Genomic DNA, 17,482 nt, shown 5'->3' with positions numbered 1-17,482 from the left:
TTATTGGATAAATTTTTTTAGGAAATATTTATTCGAGCAAGTGTATTTATTTGTATTTTTTTATTTTTTATATAAACAAGGCAATGCCGTTTTAGTTATAAAAATTTATTATTAAAAAAATATTTTTGTCTCATTTAAGTACTGATAACTTTTCTCTTACTTGAAAAAATTAAAAATTATTTTTATCCACCTAAAAAATAGGTATTACTTACCGGAGTAACTGATATCTAAAAAAATAAAATTTTCTTTAATCTCTTCATAAATCTAAAAAAATATAAAATTATTAATCAATGAAAACTAAAATCTCATTCACCGATTTTTTCCAACGCCCCTTTAGTGCTAAATGCTGATAGTATTATTGATAGTGGGCTACAGTTGGGGTGATGGGGTTGATGATCATGAGTTGCTTCTTTAGAGAGGAAAGGAAACGGTTAAACAACGTTAAAGAAGCACAAAGGCAATGAGCGTGCTCTCAAATCTCACCTGAGAACCTTTTTCCTTTTTCACAACCAATCATTGATGAAAACGTGGGAGGTACCGGTGGAAGCGCGTGCATCGGATCACTACCCGGTCAACACGCATTCGTGTCTGTCTTTAGAAAACTGTTATAATTAATTTTTAAAAATAGAAATAAAATGTTTTATTTTATAAAATTTAGGAGGAAAAAGTGAAAGCAGAGAAAGAGAAGCCGCCACTCGCCAGGCAAAGAGCGCCGAAACCCAAGCACTTCACTTCACTTAACTTGCTTTCCGGAATCCGGCGAAAGAAGGAACTAGTGGGGACCACATCAGGTCAAGAATCTAAACACGTGTCAACACTGCTTCTGTGAGGTGGTAGATATTGGATAGTTGCTGCTGGGGCGTCGCCTCCTCCTGTTCGAAAGGAGGCATCACGTCACATCTGATGGGAACGGCGGATGGCCAAGCCGTTACAAACTCCGTTAACTTTAACAGTGCATCTTCTATTTCCATAGGTTCCGGTGGGCCCACCTGCAAAACAGACGTTGACGGCGGGGCCATACGGCCAGGCCACCCTCTTGTAGGGCAACCCAACAGTATTATTATTTTAATCAATATTATTACATACATACTCTCTCTCTCCCCTTTCTTTCTTCTGTTTTCCCTCTTTTATTTTGCCTTTTTCATCTCTATCCACAAAACCAACAGTGTTACATACATTGCACCTGAAGTCTTTGAACCAATACCCTTATTATACTCATCATTGATCCTATTAGAGTGCAGTGGTGGTCCACCCACCTGGGAATTGGGACACGTGTAGGGTTGGGAGTTGAACATCTATTACGGATGATGCACATTAATTGCACAGTGTAAGGCATCTCTTTTTTCTACTGGTGTACCACAGTGCTTAATCTGGGTTAACTGTAGTGCGTGTCAGTGACAGGTGGCAAGCCCAGTGGATCTGTAAGAGTTGCGGTATCTCTACGGCTCCTTCATGCTTTATAGAGAGAGAAAGGGGGGGGGTTGTTGGTTGGTTCGATCAGAGAAGCATATAGAAATGAGTGGGGAGAGAGAGAGGAGATAGAGAGAGAAATTTGTTTTTTATTTTTAATTAATTTTGGGTTTTGAGAGAGCGAGGGCTGGTGCCGGGGCTTTCTTATCTCTTAGGACTCGCTCACTGTGGGTTCGTTGGAGCCCGCGCCCGTCACGAGAGTCTCTTATTAGCTTCTGGCCTTCTGGTAATAGAAGCGGAACAACCAAGCTATTCACCATAATACGATCAGAATCTCCATTTCTTCACCTAGTGAAACGGAGCAAGAGCCTCTGCGTAATCCCTCTCGCTGTGTGGGTTTTGAAAAGAGAGCTTTTGAGAAAGACGGAAGATGAAAAGAGAGCTCCAAGAGAGTACTAGTGGTGGTGGGGGTTATTCAATAGCGGAGGCGGGGAAGTGTAAGATATGGGACGAAGCGGAGCAGCAGGATGCCGGAGTGGATGAGCTGTTGGCTGTGTTGGGTTACAAGGTCAGGTCGTCGGACATGGCGGAGGTGGCACAGAAGCTGGAGCAGCTGGATATGGTGATGGGTAGTGCTCAGGAGGATGGGCTTACCCATCTGGCTTCAGAGACCGTTCATTACAATCCATCTGATCTTGCTACGTGGCTTGAGAGCATGCTTTCTGAGCTTAACGCTCCCCCCATTTTAGATCCTACTCCGTCTCAGCCCTCTCTGCCTCGTGTCCTCGACGATCCGCGGCTCGCTCCTGCTGAATCTTCCTCCATGGTCACCATTGATTTCCCCAATTCCAGGCAGCAGCAGCAGCAGCAGCAGCCGCAGCCGAAACAACAAATTCATCCCCAGCAGCCTCGAATCTACGATGAGCCTACGGATTACGATCTCAGAGCAATCCCCGGGGGTGCCATTTGCGGCCAAGTGGAACCGGCGAGCAAACGGATGAAACCCACATCGACGTCGACGTCCGCATCTTCATCGTCGTCGCCATCTGCCGCTACTGCTGCTGTAGGAGTTACTAGCGGGGTCTCGACCGAGTTGGCACGGCCGGTCGTACTAGTCGACTCGCAAGAGACCGGGGTCCGACTCGTCCACACCCTGATGGCCTGCGCCGAGGCCGTACAACAGAACAACCTGAAAATGGCTGAAGCACTCGTCAAACAGATTGGGTTGCTCGCCGTGTCTCAAGCAGGAGCTATGAGAAAGGTGGCTACATACTTCGCCGAAGCCCTAGCTCGTCGAATTTATCAGTTATACCCTCAAGATTCCCTCGATTCGTCGTTCTCCGACATGCTTCAGATGCACTTCTACGAAACCTGCCCGTACTTGAAATTTGCCCATTTCACAGCTAATCAAGCCATTCTCGAGGCCTTCGCCGGAAAAAGCCGGGTGCACGTTATAGATTTCAGCATGAAACAGGGGATGCAGTGGCCGGCTTTGATGCAGGCTCTCGCTCTTCGTCCCGGGGGCCCACCTACCTTCCGATTAACCGGTATCGGCCCTCCTCAACCGGACAACACCGACGCCTTACAGCAGGTGGGGTGGAAGCTAGCCCAGTTGGCGAAGAGCATACACGTAAAATTCGAGTACAGAGGATTCGTTGCAAACAGCTTGGCCGACCTGGACGCATCGATGCTGGACCTCCGGCCGAGCGAAGACGAGGCCGTAGCGGTCAATTCGGTGTTCGAATTGCACCGGTTGCTGGCCCGACCGGGTACCATCGAAAAAGTGCTGTCGTCGATCGAGGAGATGAAGCCGAAGATCGTGACCATCGTCGAACAAGAGGCGAACCACAACGGGCCGGTCTTCTTGGACCGGTTTACGGAAGCGCTGCATTACTACTCCACCCTGTTCGACTCGCTGGAAGGGTGTGCGATGTCTCCGCCCAACAGTCAGGACCAGGTGATGTCGGAGTTGTATTTGGGGCGACAGATCTGCAACGTGGTGGCTTGCGAAGGGGTGGACCGAGTGGAGAGGCACGAGGCCCTCACGCAGTGGCGGAATCGGTTGGGATCGTCTGGGTTCTCTCCGGTCCACCTAGGCTTTAACGCGTTCAAGCAAGCTAGCATGTTGTTAGCTTTGTTTGCAGGTGGGGATGGTTATAGGGTGGAAGAGAACGACGGGTGTCTTATGCTTGGTTGGCATACTAGGCCCCTTATCGCCACCTCCGCCTGGCAGCTTGCCTCTGATGCCCCTTATCGCCACCTCCGCCTGGCAGCTTGCCTCTGATCCGAAATGAGTCAACTCAATTCAGATCCATTTACCAAACTCGGTACAGCTTACTACTGTTTACTGCACCACGACGACTCGACTCCTGTATCTGTAATTCTGTATGTCCAGTCCAATCCAATATTATCCATACGGGACCGAGATTGAGCGAGTCAAGCCAAACCCAAACCCAAACCCATTGAGTGCAGTGCTAAGTTGGCTCTGCGTGAGTGTGAGACCCACCACTGTGAGAAGTGTGTCTCCAACTTCTTTTCACCTTTTGTTCCCCATCTCTTTTTTCCTCTCCTTTTTATTTTTTTCTTGCCCTTTTCCCCTTTTGTAATCTCAGTGGTGGATCAAATGTCAAATATGTATTTATACATATCTTCTTGTAATAAAAGGAGAGAGTTTTGAATTTTTCTTATATATTCACTTCACTTTTACCCTAATTTTTTAACTTAATTATGCTTTGTTTATGAATAGTTTATTTGGATTTTTTTTATACTTATTATAATTAAATTTGTATTTTCTATTGACTTTTTTTTATTTACAGCAGATGAACGACTGATGAAGCAAAAGAGTAAATTAGTCCCTTTTGATTGGACTTAAATCCTTTTTTTTTTTTTTTTTGAAAGCAGACTTAACTCAATATTTTATTTATTTATTTTTTTTTGCTGTAATTAAACTTTCAATTTTTAAAAAAGTCAACGAGTACATCAGAATTCCTCTAAACCTTGTAGCTAAAGTATATATAATATATAGATATAGGGGTTATGGTCTCATGGGTTTAGATGTCAACCTGTGTGGTTTAATTTAACCGAACTTCTTTGACCCTCTTTGAATGATAATAACTAGATATCCCAGCACAACCTAACATACACGTGGCAATCATCCGAATCCCACCAGAAGATGCAGACATTGATTGAGAGTGGAGACAGATGGTAGGGAATGGAGAAAACCCTAAAACTGAGTACCATGTGGTGGGAGAGGGAGGGGGAGGAGAGGGGAGGGATTGATTGAGAGTGGAGACAGATGGTAGGGAGTGTTAAATTAATGTTGATAACACTGACATTGAGAAACCAAAGGCAGATGAAATTTGGTGAGAAAAGGTTTTCAAATGAAGTGAAGCTCTGGTTTGCACTGAATATGATGAGATTAGTGGTGCTAGTGCTGCCTGCTGCGGTTACTGGATGAGAAGCGTTGCATTCTTCGTTACTCAGGACAAGTAAGCGGCTGGTGATTGATTGGTTGGACGTTGGAGGGTCGATTTCTCTTCATCTTCATGGGCTTGAAACAGTTCATGTAGTCTTGATTGAAAACGAGTTGGGTGATTGGGTCTTTGATTTTAATGGGGCCATCCACCTACAACGTAACAACAAGCCCCACACCAGGCCACCATATTCTCTTATTTATTTATTTTTTCAAACAGAAGAGAAGACAAAGGTCTCCATTTGAGGAGAGAGCTGCTTGACATTCCTCTTCGTAACACGTCAACACCCAACTTCAATTCCTGCCTTCCCACAGTTGCCATACGTTTTCCAATGTAGAGAAAGGGCCAGAGTGGGGGCGGGGGCGGAGGGGACACAGAGCAATAGCTCATGAACAAAACTCTTTTCATTCCAATCCATCCTATCAAGATAAAACCAGTTGAGTTTCTAGAAGAGCAAACTTGGAGCGATGTCAATATTAATCCTTAATTGGCTTCCTTTGTATACGCCTTCTTCCATGTCAACTTGTACCATTTTAGCTGGTTTTACAAGCTACTCATCTCAATTTCTTTTTCTTCTTGCAAATGCATTGGGTCAAATCCCACCAATCCTTTTCACTTCTTGTTTTTTTTTTTTTAAAAAAAAGAAAAAAAAAGATTTGCGTATCATTGAAATTGACCCATTTACGATGGGTCCGGGTTGTCACTTGGTCAACTCTCTAAACATAAACTTCTACCTTCTTTTTATTATTGAGAATTTGAGATTAGATGGATGGTTCTTTGTATCCATTTGGAAACAGAGACCAGAATCTTGTGTGATTTACCTTTGTTTCTATTACCATTCCACTTCTTCTACGCCTCTACGAACCTCTAATTGCTTTCTTAGTTGACAATTACAAGAGTTCAAATTCCTTGGGTTTTGCCCATACTTATAGGGCAATGAGAGACAAGGAATATCTTATATCTCCATTTTATTCAATTAATTCATAGGAATCATAGTTTTTTCTGTGTGTGTGTGTGCAATTCAGTTTCTAGAACGAACTCACCTTGTTGATTGGTAAAAGGCCGGATTGGTTAAAATGAATACATGAATGACTAATATGTTATCTTTAAAACATGATAGCTTATTGATGAATAAACCATATTTTCTTTTTATGTATATTAAGGTGAATGAAAGATGCATTGTTAATATCCATATAATTCATGACATGTATTATACATTTGGTAGCACTTGCCCAAAGTTCCATGTTGAGCTACAACTTGTAGAGAATATATACCATGGTGAGAGAGTTTAATAGAGTATAGTAGCTACAATCTCCTTTGGCTAAACAACCTCCTCTTAGGGTTTGGACCTGGATTTTAATTCAATCCAAACAATTTCATTCTAAGAGTATTACAACTTCGATATTCTTTAGATCTGGGACCAAATATATGATTTTGTAAAATGGGTACAAAAATGCATTTGTGTTTATCTCAACAGCCCCTCTCCACATTCCTAGAGGCTAGACCCCTCTAAATTTTTGTATTTTTTTTTTTGAATTTTTGAGAGGTAAAACTGTAAAACTAATAAAAAAACATTAGTAACTCAATTGCCTTTAGGAATTCAATTGTTATTAGCTAAAATTTTATTAGTTATTTCTTCACTTAATTTAGTATTAATTCAATGTTATATTTATTATATTGAAAAAACTATTTGATATAAATGACTAAATACAATTATTAACATAAGATTATACGTCTAATAATATTAAATCAATTAATTTGGCTGGCTCATTCCTGGCCAAGATATTTTATATTATTATTAATAATTATCTCCAAATTTAATTTCCTATTAATTTGACACTCTATGAAAGGATTCGTTGATATATCCATAAAAAAGTAAACTATTGAAGTCAGTCCAGTTTTTTTTTTTCAAATTCTAATGTTACATTAAAACAATTAATTCAAACAAATAATTAGCATTAATCTACATTGCATATAAAGAATGGGCTGTATTACGTTAGCAAATCAACCATCTTGGCTCATGGCGGATCAACAGTTTGACCGTTAAGGCTTGTGACATAATAAATCATAAAAATATAAAAACAGATAAATATGCAAAAATACATGTTTGGAATTAATGTGATCCTTCTTTGCTAACAAAGAGCGTGCATTATATAAGTTCTGATTAGTACAAAACAAGGAGGGATTGAATAAAACATTTTAAATCCATTTACCTTTGCATTGCCGTTTCCTTATTTTGAATCACTTAATACATTGTTCATGGCAGTGTTTGGCACTGCAGTCATTTCTCTAAGGCGTTTCCACCATGCATGTTTGTGACACGTAGGTGTTTTTTCTCTCTCATGGTTGAGTGTTTTCAAACAGTCTCAACATTCAATCAACACTAAATGTCTTGAATTTTGTGAGAGCAACATCTGGGAAGAAAAAAAAAACATCATTTTGATGTTTCTTGCAATGAAAACAATATTTGCACCTTTTTGTCTATCTGGTGCTTATTTGCTGACATAAATTTTAATATAAAATATGTGTATAACCTAGAGTTATTTTTTCAGGTGTATCCTTATCTAAAAAAACGGCAATGATACCAAACATCACTTAAATTGGCAATTATAAGAATATGTTCAAGTATGAGAGTAGCGAAATTTTTGTCAAAAAAAATACCAAAGGGTAGGTTCATATCCAGTTTACTCCTATTAATACCCCTAGATAGCTGTGACCAACATTGGGTCATGGCGATGCTGTTTATTATTATGCTAATCACATGGACTAAAAAATGGGGGTCTAGCCCATCGCCTAAACCCTAAAACATCCCAGCCCCAACAAAAGTGGGATTCAATCCCAATTTATTAATCATCCACTATTATAATGGTGGCTCCATTAGCTAAGGCTGTCAATGGACCAAATATTATTAACCCAACCCAACTTGGCCCAATATGAGTCAATTACAAATGGATCAGGTCCAATCCAATAAATGCTTTGGACCATTAAGTCTGGACTGGTCCAATTCAATATCTTATTGGATCGTTCAATCCGTTCAAATTGATTTTGACTTGGACTGGGTCCAATCAAAACCTGGTCCATTGACACTCCTCTCTTTTTAGCATTGAGCACATTGTTTTCCCTAATGTATAATTACTTAAACATCTAATAATGGTTCCATTACTACTCGCGTATTGAAAGACACCAAACTCGATAAATGTTACTAGTTACATATTTGAAATTATCCAACAAAAAGAACTTTATTGAGTACATTCAGTAGCCATTCTTTTACTAAATTTATGCCTGACCAAATTCATAAGTTCTCCTTCAATTTGATCATTTTAAGTAGTTGTTAAAGAAAAAGTAACTGCCTTGGTACTACCATAATTATTAATTATTGTAAAGTTGGTTTGTTTGAAATTTGAACTTCGAAGCAATTAATAGATGACTTTTCCAATTTAAATTCTACGAAGAGTAAACCCAAACTATATCTTTAACTGGTCAAAACAGTCTAATCTATAGGTGGCTAGGTTATTACCTAAGAGATTGATTTTTGGTTCTAAAAAATCTTTAATATCAGCCTCAGACCAAATGTTTCTGGTAATAAATACATATACAAAGATCAAATGATCATGGACATACTACAATAAGTGTGGTACTGCATGGTCTCTATTTTGATAATTGTGGAAATAGAAAGGGGTGCCCAATTCTTTCATGGCTTTCAAATTTTGTTGTTTATGGGTGTGGTTGTCATTTGAAGAGTATTAACATACATGAGAATGAGTATAATCAATCAACTGTAAACTAATGAATCTAATTAGTTAAAAGATGTTGGGGATTGGAGAGAAGTACCTTAATTTATATAAATGAGTATATGACAAATTATTTGGGTATTAAATACATTGTTTTAATGTTACCGTTTTACTATAACTTGTATGCTTAACTGCATGATTATTATTGCTCATGGTAACAAAAACACTCGGGGCGGAATTGGAATTGGAATGGGTTATTCCGATTCTAACTATTTGGTTGGGCGGAATCAGAATCCCAATCCTGGATTATTTTTGCTGGAATGGCATTCCTGCATTTGAGGGAATGATCATTCTCTGTCCCTCCCTTGAGAATTAAATCCCATTCCTGTTTATTTTAATTCCCATTATTATTCTTGTCTGAACCAAACAGATTATGGGAATGGACCATTCTAATTTCGATTCTAATTCTGATTCCCATTCCAACTCAAAGCCAAATGGACCCTCAGTATAGATAAGGAGTCCAGGGATTATGTGGTGTCATTGGGTCAAAATGACTTAAGTTCTTCAAAACATATATTTTGTAACAATTTAATTGTTAAATAGGCTGCATGGTTTATTGGCCTCTTGAACTTCTATTTATAGCTAGTGTAGTGATTTAAGTTGAAACACTAAAAGTTGAGGCCAGAAGAAGGATATTGTTAGGTCCACCGGTTAAGTGGTTGAGAATGGTTAGAGATGTGAGTCTTCTGTCCGGCGTAGGCTGTTTCACTAATTGAGAAACCCTGGTGCATATACACTTTGTTTGATTTGAGATTTTAATAGGACGCATGATTTAAACCTTAAAACCATGTCGTCTAAAGACGAGTTACTCATTAAATAGAGTGCATGTGCATGACCTATTGGCCTCTCAATGAAATTCAAGTCCAAAAGAAAAATATTGACAGGCGCACCGGTTAAGTGGTTGAGAATAATTAGTTATGAGTCTTCTATATGTCTTATCCTTTTCCGCCACCTGCAAATACAATTGGGTTGATTGATGTAATTTTAATAGGATGATTTAAAATCATGCCATTTAAATTAGAATTAATTAATGTAATGCATCTCAAGTTTGGTCAAAACTCTCTATGCATGTCTTTCTATTTGATACAATTCCTAGAAGTTAGGGTTTTATGACAAATTTAATTTCCAGTAAAATAACAGCAGTAGTTTTCCTATTTTATCCTACATTTATATATCAGAGAGAGAGAGGGGGGGTCTCCGTTATGGGCATGCCTTATTCTGTCCATCGACATTCTAACCCTATTGTCCAAAACTTCTTCATGTGGTGGTGACCCACAGTCAGCAGGTGTGCATTGAATAAACCTGTTATACTACATCGTTTTGCTGCAAGTTGCACCTTTCGCTGTTGAAGTTGGACCATAAACAGTGTTTGCAGATTGTCTGAGGATTTCTTTGAACCTGACAATCCCCGCGTAAGGTTGAGGGCGAGAGGGAGGGGGACCTTGAGAAATCAAATCATGTACATTGTCAAGGTGGCCGGATTCAAGAGCATTAATGCAAAAGACAAATGATATATAACCAAAACATGGTTTCGTGGCTTGGCTAATTACATGTGAAGGAAGATTCTTTGTGCCAACCTTTTCTACACAAAAGTTAGGGTAAAAATACAGAGAATTAATTACTCTCTACTTTGAGGGTAGTGACACATAGACATAGGTCCCTAAAGAGTAAAGAGTTTCATTTGTGCCAGAGAGCAACCTGCTTAGCATTTCATCAGTTTTGAACTTTTATCAGACCATTTTACCCTCTCCTTTGTTGCATCTCCAAACACAGACTGTTAGAATCTGAAAGCACCAGGTAACTCTTTATCACAAATGAAAGTTCTTGGGCCTTTAGTCTCACCCCCCACCACCCACCCACACAAAGTTCAAGGTAGGTCTTTGTATTTTTATCCTAAATTTTTCTGAGCACCTTTCTTTTTTGATACTTCTATTGTTGATGGGCCAGGTCTAATATTTAGGCCTATGCTAATAACCTAAAAAGCCTTGTAAGCCCACCAAATTCAACGATATTTTTTGTTTTGGTTCCCATCCAATCCCATTTAAGAGAAACTGGGGAAAGGGAATAATAGCCCATTATGATGGATCCGGCAGACTAGATCGAATTGAAGCTGGAACTGGAAGCCCTACTCCATCTCAGATTCTCAGAGGGCTTGAATCTGAAAAAATCAGGCACACGCACACCCCAAGACACTTTTTGGGCTTCTTTCCATCTAGAAGTTGACAGCCTGTAACATGCATAAACAAGGTGGCCAAAGCTGACTCAGAACGTGGGAGACATATAATGCTTAATGTAGGCTTCAATAGGTGTTTCATAATTCAAACACAGAGATGATGATTGATGTAAATATCTCTGGCTGTAATCCTTTTCCTTCTTCCTTGAAGGTCTGTTGACTGGTGAGTGGGTGGCCTTGAGGCCTTCCATCTAAGCCCTAGCCTTACACACCAAAAGGGAAATGACAGAAAAGAGGAGGCCTCACCCATCACGTGATTGATGAATGAAAACACCGACCATATAAAATAAAACTGGACAGCTATGGTCCTGTCCAACCAAATTGATGGGTCTTTAATTTTCTAGGGCCATGAATTTTAATTCCTTCTTAATTTTCTTTCCGACACATGTTTGTTTCATCTTGGCCGTGCTAGGCCAACCTCCCAAGGAACAATTAGGACCACCAGCTTTGCAGGGTCGGTTCCTCTTCATAATTGCGCGCATTTTGAAGGTGTTGTCTGCAGTTATACATACACCCTTGGATCTGTAACCCTTTTATTATATTTTACATGAAATTGAAATAAGATTTAGTACAGAAATCAAGTAATGGAAAGTGAGAGAGAGAGAGAGTCCAATCAAAGTGTTGTCCTGTGAATGTTAAGGATTAAAATATCAATGAGATTCCTTCTTCATAATAGCTCGTAGGTGTTTATCTTGGCGGCCATGTATATATTACAATCATGCAATCATGGAGGATTTAAAAAACAAAAGCACGTACGTAATTTAAGCATGGTTTTTAAAACCGAACCGATTAGGGGTTCAGTTATTAGTTCGAATGGTTCGACCATTTTGATAAAAAAATAAAAAAAAAATTAAAAAATAGTCTAAACCGTTTAAACAATTAATCAACTGGTTCAACAATTTATTGACCAAAATCAACGGTTTTAGGGAAAAACGGAACTAGTCAAATGACCGATTTTCAATTTTTCCGATCCGGTTTTGAAAACCATGAGTTCAAGCGTTAATAATCTACTCTTTACATTATAGTCGGTGGTCCACTCAAATGTTTTCTCTCTTTCTTTTTTTTTTCTTGAATTTATATTCATTGTTCAACTAGTCACAGTTATAGCACTTAATTTGGCCACATAAGTAAGTTAATTAAACCTGCACCGCAGAATAGAGATGGAATGGGGTATCGGCCATTAAAAAGTCTGTACGTAACGTACGGCCGGAAAAGCAAAAGTTACAAGAATACATGACCAAACGCGATTGATGTGAAGTAAACCAAAAATGAGCATGAGATTGATTCCTCAACCTCCAACCTCAAAGCTTAGGTGAGGTACCTGAATAGGTAAATATTTTCTAATACTATTTTAAATTTTTAATATAATATGTCATGCATTGAATTAATGTATCGTATTGTATCTTTTGTTTGATAATATATCTATTTTTATGTATTTTTGAAAATTCGTTTTTTACTAATTAAATAACATAAAAATGACTCCTATATATATATATATATATATGAGAAGAAATTTGAATAGAATTCAATTTCTACTTGACATCTACTCGTTAAGTCAGTACTGTACATTCGTTTACAAACTCGAAGAGAATTCAATTGCTACTTGACATCTACTGTTTGTTGCGACTAAAATTCATGGCATGAAATCCTCAATTGAAACATGAGGGCCTTGTTTGGCTTGTTTTCTTATGCGATTTGTTGGTTATTTACAAGCCTGGTAGATTGTGAATCTGTAATTGGTCTTTTTTCTGTTTGGTTTGTAGTACATCTAGTCGCTAAAAGTCGATGTGTCAAAAAAAAATGCAAGAAGCATAAAACAGGCAATTTTCAGCAAGTTTCAAATAGAATTTTTGCATGTTTTTCTCTATTTGTCTTCGTATAGAAAGATATGCCTTAATCAAATAGACTTCAGGTTGTTCAAATCTTAATGCAAAAGTTCAATATGTCTTTTGACTATCAGAACTACTAGAAGATCTTTCCAAAAAGACTTGCCAAATAACCTTAAGAATACTAGCAGACATAGAACAAAATTCAAAACATCACCTGAACTGAATTTTTAATTCAACTGTGCGTGACTGAAATTCTTCATTGAAATTGCATTAATTGAAGGGTTTTATATGATAGCACTGACTCCATATTCCCATTCCGATGTACTTATTGTCTATATAAAAGACAGGATTGGCTGCACATCGCATATATAATGTGGTCTCATCTTGTGGATAGTCCTATGGACTGAAAATCTGGACTGCATTAAAAAATACAGCATTAAAAAATTGGCAAAAGGAGTAATTGGTAAACTAAACCACCTTGAGATTAGCAATCATTTTTTGGGCAAGAAGCCAGCCCAAACCACCTTGAGGTTAGCAGTGTGGAGTATGGCCTCTTTTTATTTCCCTACTAAAAATAGTTCATAAGATGCAAGAGAGAGATCTCTCCAAATTCACTCTCCATAAAAGAGGTAGCAGTGGAGATTTCAGTAAAGTAAACCACGATCAAGTTTGTACCTTAGATATTGCATGACATTTTTCTGCATCCCAATGCTTTTTCGTATTTTTTTTATACATGAAATCAAATAGAAAAAAAAAATCCATGGTTTTTAAAACCACCCTGGTGACTAAACTGGTCAGGGGTTCGGTTATTGAATCGAATGGTCCAATCATTCGAACCGAATGCTTGGCCTGTTCTAACAAAAAAATAATAAATAATAAAAAAATAATAAAAAAAGTCAAAAGCGTTCAAACGATTCAAACCTTCTGTGAGACCATAGCAGGCCGGACTGAGAGAGAGAGAGATAGTGAATTTCGAAATTGTGTTTTTGGAGTCTGATTCATGCTCCTTAAATAACTTGTGAAGAGGTATGAGGAAAAGGTAGGTGCTGGTTTAGAGAAGGCACCTTGAACTGTCACAATTTCAACCATTGTGACTGTTTAAAAGGTTGTTAATAGTTGGTGGCTGTTAATTTTGAATTGTGCCTCTTGATCACACCCGATCGAATCGTGACCGTTGATCTTGTCAATGGTGATCAACGGTCATCAACGTACCAAAACCAGAGCCGCCCATCGCAAGCCACGCGGGTGCGAGCAAAGTGCACCTCTAAAGCGCCAGACACATGCGCGCACATGCGTGCGCGCGCGTTGCGCAGTATCGAATCCCCATACTCTCCTCTACTAATTCTAAGGAGTGTAAATCAGCTCCTATTAAAATATTGAAAACAAAACTTATAATTTTCCAATGTGGGACAAGTTCAAAACTGGGTTTTTGTAAGAGAAAACTTTTTTTTTTAAACAAGTGTACAGGTGCAATTTCTCATGTAATTGACCAATCAAACCCATTGGATTTAATCTCTTATGAGATTAAAATCCAACAATCCCCCACATTGATTGATCAATTACATAGTTCTCTCTCAATCCAAACTACTGTGACACAGTTGTGCATACAAAATGTGTTTATCAAATTAAACCTCTTGTTAGTATAGTTATCTCAGAGCCTTGTCAAAGTTATTGGTGGTAAGACCTTAAACCACTACTCTCAAGACAGACCAGAGACACCTATACACATAAAAATGTTCAGTCTCTGCAAGAGTTTCAAATTTTGCTCAGCACTGTTATGGCCATGTGCTTCTTTCCTGGTTTCATGAACAATGCCGAGAGCAAACCCAAACCCTCATGAGAAGCGGCACCACTTTTATGTTCACATAGGTGAAGTTCTACTATGTGCTTTGTTATTTGACACATTTCAGAACTTCATTAAGAGTTTATCTCAACCTCTCATCATAACGGACAGCACTGTTTATGTTGTGATGGGAAATTTCTCAATGTCAGTGCTAACAGTCACATTGTTGTAATTCGTTGTTACCCATTAAACCCAATACTGTTGGCTTTTCAGTTCAGGTTGGGTTACCATTACAGGTGACTAAGTAAAGGGTTTTAATCTCATCTCTTTAGTTGTCATTCTTACCAATTCTCTGGCTAAACCCTTGGTAAGAGGATCAGCCAAGATTTTACTTGACCTTACATAGGTTATAGTGATGACTCCATCTTGAATCAGTTGCCTAACAAATTCATGTCTCAGATTTATATGTCTGGACTTACCATTGTAGGTACCACTGTAGGCCCTTGACAGAGTTGCCTCACTATCACAGTAAATGGAAATTGGAGGCATAGGACTAGGCCAAAGTTTTAAATCCAATAATAAATTCCTAATCCATTCAGCCTCTTTTCCAGCAGCCGCTAAGGCTATGAATTCGGATTCCATTGTCGAGTGAGATATACAAGTTTGTCTCTTGGATGCCCAAGAGATCGTACCCCCACCAAGGACAAAAATCCATCCAGATGTGGACTTGTTATCTCCATTACTGTTAATCCAACTTGCATCAGTGTACCCTTCTAGTACAGCTGGATAATCACAATAAAATAAGCCAAGTTCTGAGATTCTCTTGAGATACCCAAGAACTCTTCCAATTGCCTTCCAGTGCTCTGCACCAGGATTACTTGTAAACCGGCTGAGTTTACTTACTGCAAATGCAATATCAGGTCTGGTACAAAGCATAGCATACATCAATCTTCCTATTACACTAGCATACTCAAGTTGTGCAATTGCTCTACCAGTATTTTCTACTAGTTTTATACTAGAATCATATGGGGTGCTATATTCTTTAAAACCTAAATGCTTAAATTCTCAAGTACTTTCTCAATATAATGTGATTGGCTTAGTGCATAACCCCTACTATGCTTTTTAACTTTTATTCCCAAGATGGTATCTACTTCTCCTAAATCTTTCATCTTGAAAACAGAGGATAAGTAGTTTTTTGTTTCATTTATGCCAATCATATTTGTACCCACAATAAGCATATCATCCACATAAAGACACACAATTACTCCATAATTTTCAGTGAATTTTTAGTAGATGCATCTATCAACACTATTATGTTTAAAACCAAAAGCTAGAATGCAAGAATCAAATTTCTCATGCCACTGTTTAGGTGCTTGTTTTAATCCATATAGTGATTTAACCAGTTTACAGACTTTCTTCTCGTTTCCAAGAAGAACAAATCCTTCTGGTTGTTCCATGTAAACCTCTTCATTTAAATCACCATTTAAGAAAATAATTTTTACATCCATTTGGTGAACAGATAAGTGATAAATGGATGCTAATGTTATAAGTGTTCTAATAGAAGTTGTTCTAGCCACTGGTGCATAGGTGTCAAAGTAATCGATCTCTTCCTTTTGACTAAATCCTTTGGCTACCAATCTAGCCTTAAAAGTTTGCACAGTTCCATCAATGTTGTATTTTCTTCTAAACACCCATTTACATTTTATTAGTTTTGATCCTAGAGGTAGATGTACTAGTACCCATGTGTTATTTGACATTATTGAATCAATTTCATCATTTATAGCTTCCTTCCAAAAAGCAACATCTCTAGAGGTCATGGCCTCACTATAGGTTTTTTGATCATTTTCAATGTTTAGGACAATGGGCATTTTATTTAAAATATTCTCTCTATCAGCCTCAACCAAAAATACAATTGACTGAGTAGAGATAAAATCTGAACCTAAGTGTTTCTCTGTTCTTTGTCTTTGACTTCTTCTAAGTCCTATTGTAGGTGTTATAGTTGTGTTATTTCTTCTTTCAGTATCATTATTATCAACAGGTATTGAGATATAAGTTTCTCTGTCATTTTCTATGGATTCATTTTCTACAGGTTTAGAATACGGTTTATTTTCAAAGAATTCAACATCTCTAGTTTCAATTATTATGTTGGACTCTAAGTCTAGAAGCCTATAAGCCTTGCTATGTTCTGCATATCCAACAAACATACTTTTCTTAGCTCTGAGTCCTAATTTGGTTCTTTTAGGATTTAGAACTCTATAATATGCTAAGCACCCTCACACTTTTAGATATGCTAAATTAGGTTTTCTTCATGTCCATAATTCATATGGGCATTTGTTATTAAATCTAGAAACAATTCTGTTATATAAATGGCAGGCTGTTAGGAGTGCTTCCCCCACAGGTTTAAGGGTGCATTAGCTTTTAACAACATGTGATTTATCATTTCTGTAAGTGTTCTATTTTTCCTTTCAGTCAGACCATTCTACTGAGGGGCATAGGGAGCAGAACACTGATGTATTATTCCAAATTCTTCATAAAAAGAATTAAACCCATTTTTTAAGTATTCAGCACCCCTATCACGTCTAAGGATTTTAATTTTCTTTTCTAGTTGATTTTCAACTTCAGTCTTATATAGTTTGAACATGTTAAAGGCTTCATCCTTAGTTCTCATAAGGTAGACATAGGTGTACCTAGAAAAGTCATCTATAAATGTTATGAAGTATCTCTTGCCTCCTCTAGTTAATACACCATTGATTTCACAGATGTCATAATGGATTAGTTCTAAAAGTTGAGAATTTCTCTCAACACTAGGGAAATGTTTCTTAGCCATTTTAGATTTTACACATATTTCACATTTTCTAGTTGATTCAATACTGTAAGCAATTATACCTAGTTTGCTCATGTTCTTTATGGATTTAAAATTCAAGTGTGCTAATCTATCATGCCATAAAGAGAAAGAATCAACA

The 17,482-nt window shown here is 38.1% G+C and overlaps 1 protein-coding gene across 1 annotated transcript; it reads left to right on the top strand.

The window, feature by feature from the left end:
• Nucleotides 1-1,378: 1,378 nt before the first annotated feature.
• On the top strand, nt 1,379-4,099 carry LOC148863878 (DELLA protein GAI1-like). The gene has a single exon (XM_088979281.1). It carries the CDS (start codon nt 1,841-1,843, stop codon nt 3,692-3,694), a length of 1,854 nt encoding a protein of 617 aa, XP_088835407.1. The 5' UTR covers nt 1,379-1,840; the 3' UTR covers nt 3,695-4,099.
• The last annotated feature ends 13,383 nt before the right edge of the window (nt 4,100-17,482 follow it).

This window comes from Nelumbo lutea, chromosome 3 (genome assembly GCF_056320005.1).
Source record: "Nelumbo lutea isolate HS-2025 chromosome 3, American lotus-T2T, whole genome shotgun sequence".
In the NCBI taxonomy this organism is placed as follows: domain Eukaryota; kingdom Viridiplantae; phylum Streptophyta; class Magnoliopsida; order Proteales; family Nelumbonaceae; genus Nelumbo; species Nelumbo lutea.
This window is presented reverse-complemented; position numbering and strand designations above follow the sequence as displayed.

Bases quoted from the DNA above. Each gene is read 5' to 3' on its own strand.
- LOC148863878 (XM_088979281.1), top strand. From the start codon at position 1,841: ATGAAAAGAGAGCTCCAAGAGAGTACTAGTGGTGGTGGGGGTTATTCA.